Source organism: Berghia stephanieae, chromosome 2, assembly GCF_034508935.2.
Source record: "Berghia stephanieae isolate SIO BIC M18660-M18661 chromosome 2, UCSD_Bste_1.3, whole genome shotgun sequence".
In the NCBI taxonomy this organism is placed as follows: Eukaryota; Metazoa; Mollusca; class Gastropoda; order Nudibranchia; family Aeolidiidae; genus Berghia; species Berghia stephanieae.
This window is the reverse complement of record NC_088361.1, coordinates 120,582,802-120,591,192: the sequence shown is the minus strand read 5'-3', so window position 1 is coordinate 120,591,192 and position 8,391 is coordinate 120,582,802. Positions and strand designations below refer to the sequence as shown.

At 36.2% G+C, this 8,391-nt stretch overlaps 1 protein-coding gene across 1 annotated transcript in view; it reads right to left on the bottom strand.

Annotated features, from left to right (window-relative positions):
• Positions 1 to 208: 208 nt before the first annotated feature.
• LOC144966446 (uncharacterized) overlaps positions 209 to 8,391 on the bottom strand; it is a 205,046-nt gene continuing 196,863 nt past the window's right edge. The window contains exon 6 of the mRNA XM_078902974.1: positions 209 to 1,580. Coding sequence (XP_078759100.1) covers positions 1,461 to 1,580 — 120 coding nt within the window. The 3' untranslated portion in view covers positions 209 to 1,460. The remainder of the gene's footprint in view (positions 1,581 to 8,391) is intronic.

Here is an 8,391-nt window from a genome sequence, read left to right as displayed (position 1 = left end):
ACCTGAGTACGGTGAGAGAATGTGAGTAAAGAGTCTTTTCCAAGGACTCAACTATGCGTCGAGCGAGGCTCGAACCCAGGACCTTCCGATCCGAAAGCGAGTGTTACACCACTAGACCACATAGCCGCACGAGTATTGAGTTGTATTTTAATAATTCAACAATGGGATCATATGCTAACTACTTCTTATTTTAAACTTTCTTTTGGAATTCGTTCACTTGTGGATTGGCGTAATTGGATTCAGTAGTCTGATGTCACGCCGCCCGGCAACCGCGGCCATCTTGGTTCTAAACAAAGAAAATCATTACTTTTTATTCTTCATGCTGGCTAGAACTTTTCATATGCCTTGTGATCAGAATGTGTAAAAGTCAAAACATGATCAAATTTATGTTTTTTTTCCCTCTGGATACGCTTTTATGCTCGCCGGAGAAATATTTCATACGGGCGTCCGCCATTGTTCCGATAGTTTAGAGCCAGTGTTACTAAGTTACCATGCGTCATTAGGAAGGAAGTGACGTTACGACTGTTGAAGAGTATTTTAAGGCAAAGTCTGGCTATGAGTTCTCGATAGCTACGCTCTGATCAAGGACTGTTTTGAACAATGCAATGGGGCGAATATTTTTCCACATCTGTTCCTGTGACGATGGCGAGGATTAAAATGTTGAAAATGGGAAGTGGAATCGTGACGAATCGTCACACCTTCCTCTCTTCCGGTTCAAAACTGATTGGAAGTCTGTAAGCAGTCTTCCGGATAATGATGATGTAGTTTTTTTTTGGGCTGACCTCAGTAATCTTCCATTTTCCAAACCAAGCCAGACTTTCAATAAGGTGTTCAAGAACTTCAAAAACAAGTTACAACATTCGGCTCAGGTTTTGCAGTCTATACTGTTGTATTCCTCCTACCGCTACAGCAATATAATTGGAAGTTGATAAAGAGTGGAGCACACACACACACACACACACACACACACACACACACACACACAAATCGAAATCCAATGACACCATTCCTCATAATTTATATAATTTTGCTTTACCTTTCCTGTTATCATCAACCAAGTGAGTAAATTCGGGGCATTCCCTTTTCCCGACTAAAACTGAAAATCCGATTACTAGAATTTTCCAACCACTGCGTTGTCACGATTTTGACGGAAAATTGCTATTATTCGGATTATAATATCATTCCTCTAAATAACCTGATGAAATGTTATCGTACTCCTCCTCTTCCTCTCCCTCCTTTTCTTCCTCATCATAATCACCATCACAATTCATGATGACAGAGAATATCCCTATTTCCTGAGCAACTTCAACCTCACATATTAGGCACACCTTGACTCAATACACTGGACAAAAAAAGCAGGCAACGATCAGTGTTGGACATTTCTGTTGAGGAGGAAATCTTCCACGAGATCTGAAAGAGTTTACCTGAATCGCAGCAAAAACAAATCCTTGTAGTGTATTTTATACCAAATCAGGTCCCGTGCTGTTGTGATGCTCCGAGTTTCTGGATTCAAGAACCATGTGTTCCTCGAACAATCCGCTTTGGGACTCGTTGGCGTACCTGGATGGGTATCGTCGTCTCTGGAAGAAAAACAAAAATAACATTTGTAAATGAAAATGTGACCAAAATGGTATTTGGTTGGCATGAATAAAATGTTGAAAATGGGAAGTAGAAGTCGTGACGTCACAACTTCCTCTCTTCCAGTTCAAAACTGATTGGAAGTCTGTAAGCAGTCTTCCGGATAATGAATAAGCGGTAAATAGGTTTCATAATGAATCATAAAGTTGCATAACTATTTTAGTCGGAGGATGTATAGGCAGATTCAAATAAAGCGGCGTAAAAGAACAAAAATGAGTTAAATTATTTAAATTTATTTAGGCTAGAAAATAAGATGCCATCACTCTAACCCCAGAAAATGACTGGCACAATGTGAGTATCCCGTCTTCAGAAGGACTGGTTTAACACTTGCAATGAGATTGGAACCAGTTATTTGACATAACACTATAGTTCGCTATTGACTTTTAGGTCTAACTATGAAATATTATTTGAATAATATCCCCCATTGAGAGGAATGAATGTCGTTTCTAAGAGCGTTTAGGTCTAAAATTGTATAATTTTATGTTTTCTCTTCCACGTCAATCAATGGAAATGGGATCATTCCAACACAATACCGTATTGATGCTACAAAAAGAAAAAGTCAATTTAATGTTAACCTATAGGATATCAGAAGTATGGAATTTAAAATTTTTGCTCTTAAAGAACAATATCCTTCCTAACACCCCCTCCCCCCCAAAAAAAACAAAAAAAAAAAACAAGCAAAAAATACAAACCAAACAGCAAAAAACAAAACAAAAACAAAATATCACCCCAAAAACACCAAAATAAAAACCAAACAAAAAACAAAAACAAAAACATAAAACAAAAACAAAGACAAAACCAAAAAAAAAAAAGCCTCAACAAAAAGAAGAACATCAACAACAGCAATAACAAAAACAAAACAAAACAAATCAAAAACCAAAAAAAAAAACGAACTAAAACAAATGAACCCCCCCCCCCCCAAAAAAAAAACAAAACAAACCCAGCAACAAACAGAACAACCCCCCCCCCCCCAAAGACCCAGCAAGAAAATCAAACAAAACAAAACACAAAAGACCCTCCAACCCAAAAAAACAAATTCCCCCCCAAAAAATTACAGCATTTATCTTGCTTAAAGATTAGGCATTTTTTTTTGTTACTCTATCTTCACGACATTCAGTACAACATAATATCCAAGCATTCTTTCATTCCAAAATTGAATGGTGTGTTATAGAACCAAGGGACACAACGCCTCGAAAACAGCTTTCTGATCAGTCACAGACATTCCCAATCACTAACCATGAGCAATGAGACTTGAAAAATGTGCTCCTCCCCGCTTCAAATCAGTATCAAACTGGGATAACTAAAAGACATGAGCATTTATATAGTGCAATATACACTAAAGGTGCGCAAAGCGCTTAACAAGAGGTCCGTGGACAACAGTAACACTAATATGTAGTTGTAGGGACAAGATATGACGCTTCTTAGTCGATAATACCATTATTTTCCAACAGAGACAATGCTGTTAACGACCAGGTACCCATTTTGCACCTGAGTACGATGAGTAACGAGTCTTTTCCAAGGACTCACCTATGCGCCGCTCCGAGCGGGAATCGAACCCAGGACCTTCTGACCCAAAGGCAAGTGCCATACCACAAGACCACAAAGTCGCACTAACTAGATGCCAAAATGTGAATTTCAAATTAGCACTAACTAGATGCCAAAATGTGAATTTCAAATTAAAATGATAAGAAATATAAAATGTTAGCCTTTCGCAATTAAAAAAAAAAAACAAAAAACAAAAAAACACCCAATTTTTATATCTTTCTCAATATAACCCATCAACTTAATCTTTTTCATACTTATGATCATTTCAACAAAAAATTCTGGAACTGTATAATCATAGATTTACTATTTTGTCGATATACACCGCGATATATCTTAAACACAATCAAAATTCTTTATCCAAACCTGTGATATCGTGACATAATACCGTATATAGACGATAAGTCACAGATGATACAGGGTAAATCCATTCATTACTCCCAGTTTGACATTGGATTTCCCCTGTCTGCTCGAATAAATGTGTTTGGGACTCAGTTCAAACAGTCAAAAACCCAAGTAATGGCGGTCCACAAGGATGTGTGAGCTCGCCGATTATGCTCTGCAGCTCTGCTTACACAAATGACTGCATCACAAACAGTGAAGATTGTGTAATTATTATACAGTTTGCAGAAGACACAGCATGCAATGCTTGGGTTATGTTATGTCACATGGAAACGAAACATCGTATTTTCAAGACATCTTTGGAAATTTACGGTTTGGTGTGGGAAAAAAAAATAAATCAACAAACCATCTGACTCTGAACGTAAAGAAACCAAAGGAAGACGTTTTTGACTTCTGAAAATCAAAATTAGATCATCTGCTATTTGAATTCAATAGTCTGATGTCACGTGGCCCAGCAACGGCGGCCATCGTGGTTCTAAACAAAGAAGATCGGTACTTTTTATTCTTCATGCTGGCTAGAACTTTTCATATGTTTTGTGATCAGAATGTGTATAAGTCAAAACATGATCAGATTTATAATGTTTTTTTTCCTCTGGATACGCTTTTATGCTCGTCGGAGAAATATTTCATAAGGGCATCCGCCATTGTTCCGATTTTAGAGCCAGTTACTAAGTTACCATGTGTCATTACGAGGGAAGTGACGTCACGACTGTTGAAGCGTATTGAAATAAATAATGAAAAGGCGGAATTGGTGACATAATATAAGTATCGATGACCAATTAAAGTTTAAGACACATAGAGACAACAAGTGTAAAATGATCAGCCAAAGGCGTTATATTATATATTAAGACAATTTCGTAAACTTGAAGTGAGTAAAAGAACAAAGAAACCGTTTGGTCAAGAGGATCATGACTTTTATTCTTATTTCTTTGTACCGGTGCTTTGCCTCAACAGATAACAGCAGTCATAACAGCTTACAATATCAAAGAAAGGGTTACGAAAATAAATGAACAATTTTGTCGATAACACAATAAAGATAAAAGCTACAAAGAAACACCCTATACACAATAAATATCAACTCTATATCATCTGGGAGACGATACAAATTGAAATTAGAACAAATCGATACAAGACAACATTCGTATCACAATCTAAAATCATATTTAACAAGATTTAATCATTTATTATCAATGTTATTATAAATTATTGTTCTCATCATCATCATCATCATCATCATCATCATCATCATCATCATCATCATCATCATCATCATCATCATCATCATCATCATCATCATCATTATCACCATCATTATTATTATTATTATTATTATTTATTATTATTATTATTATTATTATTATTATTATTATTATTATTATTATTATTATTATTATTATTATTGTCATTCTTCTTTCTTCTTCTTCTTCTTCTTCTTCTTCTTCTTCTTCTTCTTCTTTTATTATTATCAGTATAATAATAATAATAATAATAATAATAATAATAATAATAATAATAATAATAATATAATAATAATAATAATAATAATAATAATAATAATAATAATAATAATAATAATATAATAATAATAATAATACACAAACACAGACACATTTTTAGTTCTTAATCAATAAGAAGAACATATCTCTATCAAATAAATATGAAACGTTGACAGACTAATTAAATTTTTGTGTACAAACGTCATGTTTTAGCTTTGATTTAAAGGCATCTACACTTGACGATCTCCAAATAGCCTCGGAAGCTTAAATTGAATTTAAAGTCTCAGGTTCACTCCATTACAATATCATTTTTGAGACGATTGGCCACAATATGAGACGGTGGTACCAAAATATTAATATGAGTCGTTATTGATTAAGGGCAAATATTCGAAGAGCTTCAAAGACAGGGTTAAAAGGCGCTGCTTTGCTCTGACAAAAAAAAAAAACAAAACAAAAAACAAAATAATTTAAAGCAAGAAAGAAACAAACAAAAAACAAAAAAACAAAACAAAACAAAAATAAACAGAAAAAACCCCAACCCCCCCCCCCCAAAAAACAAAAACAAAAAACAAACCTACAACCCAAAAAAACCCCAAACAAAACAAACAAACAAATAAAAAAAAAAAAAGAAAAATAACGTTTTTAAAAATGTTGGCCAAAGAAAAACACAAACTACTTTAAAAATTCGTGGAGTAAGAGGACCCTTGATATTTGTGAGCCATTGTCTCATCGTGGAACAATCTCTGGATGAATCAGGATGCTGGAAATCGAGTTGATGGGCTACGAATGTGAAACTCAATACCGTTTTGAGACGATTGGGCACAATATGAGACGGTGGTGTTCACAAATGAGTCGTTATTGATTAAGGGCAAACACTTTTTAGACTGCCCTCCCCTTACATATCCGTGGCTTGGTTTTCAATTAATGTTGGGGTTTAAAAGATTCCACACTTCTACACGGTTTATCGTCTCTAAGCCTAAAGTCTTAATTCTAGTCTGCCTCTCGTGCTGCCAGACAGTCTCAAAGACAGACTTTAGCTGCTGTAATCTAACATAACACTTTTTTGGGGGTAAATCATGGCCAAAAATTTATTTTCGGCTATGTGGTCTAGTAACATGATACTCGCGTACCGATGGTCTAGAGTTCGAGTCCCGCTTTGAGCGGAGGAAAAGCCGAGTAATTGAAAAAAGGCACTTTATGTACATTCTCTCACTGTACTCACTTGTATATGAGTATCTGGTCGTTAACAGCGTTGTCTCTGTCTGAAAAAGATTTGCAATATCGATTAGCAGGCGCAATGTTTCGTCCCACGTGTTTATTTTGCTGTTGTAAAGCGCTTTAAGCACGTTTCTTTTCGCTATAGAAAAGCTCAAGTTTTTTAAAGTCTCAGGTTCGCCCCGACATACTACCGTTTTGGCACGATTAGGCCCTTTATAATGCGACGGTTCACAAGAGTCGTTATTGATAAAGGGCAAACACTTTTTAGCAGGCCCTTCCACGACATATTTTCCGTGGCTTGGTTTTTCAATTAATGTCGAAGTTTAAAATATTCCACACTTCTACGAGCTGTATCGCCTTTCTAAGCCTTAAGTCTTAATTCTAGTCTGTCTCTCCCGCTGTCAGACAGTCTTAGCCAGCGCTGCTGTACTACAACATAACACTTTTTTTGTAGTAAATTATAGCCAAAAATAAATTTACTTAAAAATGTTGCAATTATAATGACCCTTGGCTTTTTATTTTAGACAATCGATCGATTTTTAATTAATCGTGGAAGTCTTCTAAGAGTCTCCAAAAATACTGAAAATCAAAAAAAGAAAATCCACCCCAACAATATAACACAGGTTATTATTTGGGGAATTAACGAAGGATTTTGTAAGACAGACCAAAACGTTTTTTTTTAAACCACCCAAGTTTACGACATTTAGAACACTGACTGCTATACACCGGTTACGCAATATAATATGTAACCTTTTCACCATAAATGCGATATCAGTTCTAAATATTTATCTTCATTTTTTATGATAGCTTCCTCTAAGCAAGGAGAGGTTCGTGAATTTTGCTTGCTTGCTCCTTTCGAATCTGAGAACAATTCGGCAGACGATTATAATAATATGATTACCACAGCCAGCAAGATTCGATTACTGCCCATAGACCGGAAGGAAGTACAGATGAGATACCGACCGCGTCGAGGATTTTGGCGGGAATTATTGTCTGACTGTTAATGACGTAATTGGGGAGGAAGGGAAGAAAGGAAATTCGGTTACGCAAAAAGAAAAGTGTATTTGTTACCTAAATTATATTGTCGTGGAATACCACAACGATGTTGCTTGCTATTTTTTGTATGAATATTCATGAGCAACACGTGGAGAGTCGCTGGGGTGGGTAGGGTGGGGTAGGGGTATCTGGTACCTAAATCGGTAGAGAACTCAACTCACACGCAAACGGAAGTGATACGAATCATTTTACTTTCTATGAGATTTGCTCATCCAACACTGACAAGGTAAGATTGATATAATTTAGAATACGCTTCAACAGTCATGTCGTCAATTCCCTCGTTATGACGCATGGTAACTTAGTAACTGGCTCTAGACTATCGGAACAATGGCGGACGCCCTTATGAAATATTTCTCTGACGAGCATAAAAGTGTATCCAGAGGAGAAAAACATTATAAATATGATCATTGTTTTAACTTTTATACAATCTGATCACAAGACATATGAAAAGTTACAGCCAGCATGAAGAATAAAAAGTACCGATTTTCTTTGTTTAGAACCACGATGGCCGCCGTTGCTGGGCGACGTGACATCAGACTATTGAATCCAATTAGCAGAAAGAACTTGGCGATTTAACTGTGTCCCATCAACACGGTAGCAATCAGTTGTTCCTCTTTGGGGAGAGAAACACTTACTCTCGATTGTATGCGTTCACGTAAAATACTCACCTGTTCTGTCAACGAGATCAATCGTTTCAGCATACACAATTTTGTATAACCTTTTTCTTAGAGGGCCGGACTAATGTGAGAACTAATCACCCAACTTGATGTCTAAAAGCAATATCAAAGAGCACAGTGACTGACATCAGCTTCATTAATTAAATAGGACATCTAGCACAAAACTGAATGGGTTTCTCGCAAATAAGTACCTCGATTTCAACCAATATCTGTTGCCACATATTTCATCTCTGTTCTCTCTGCATCTCCACATTCTCTCTCTCTCTCTCTCTCTCTCTCTCTCTCTCTCTCTCTCTCCCTCCCTCTTCACGTCCTTTCTTTCTCCTGTAAACACATATTCACAGATCTGTTTATTGACAGCC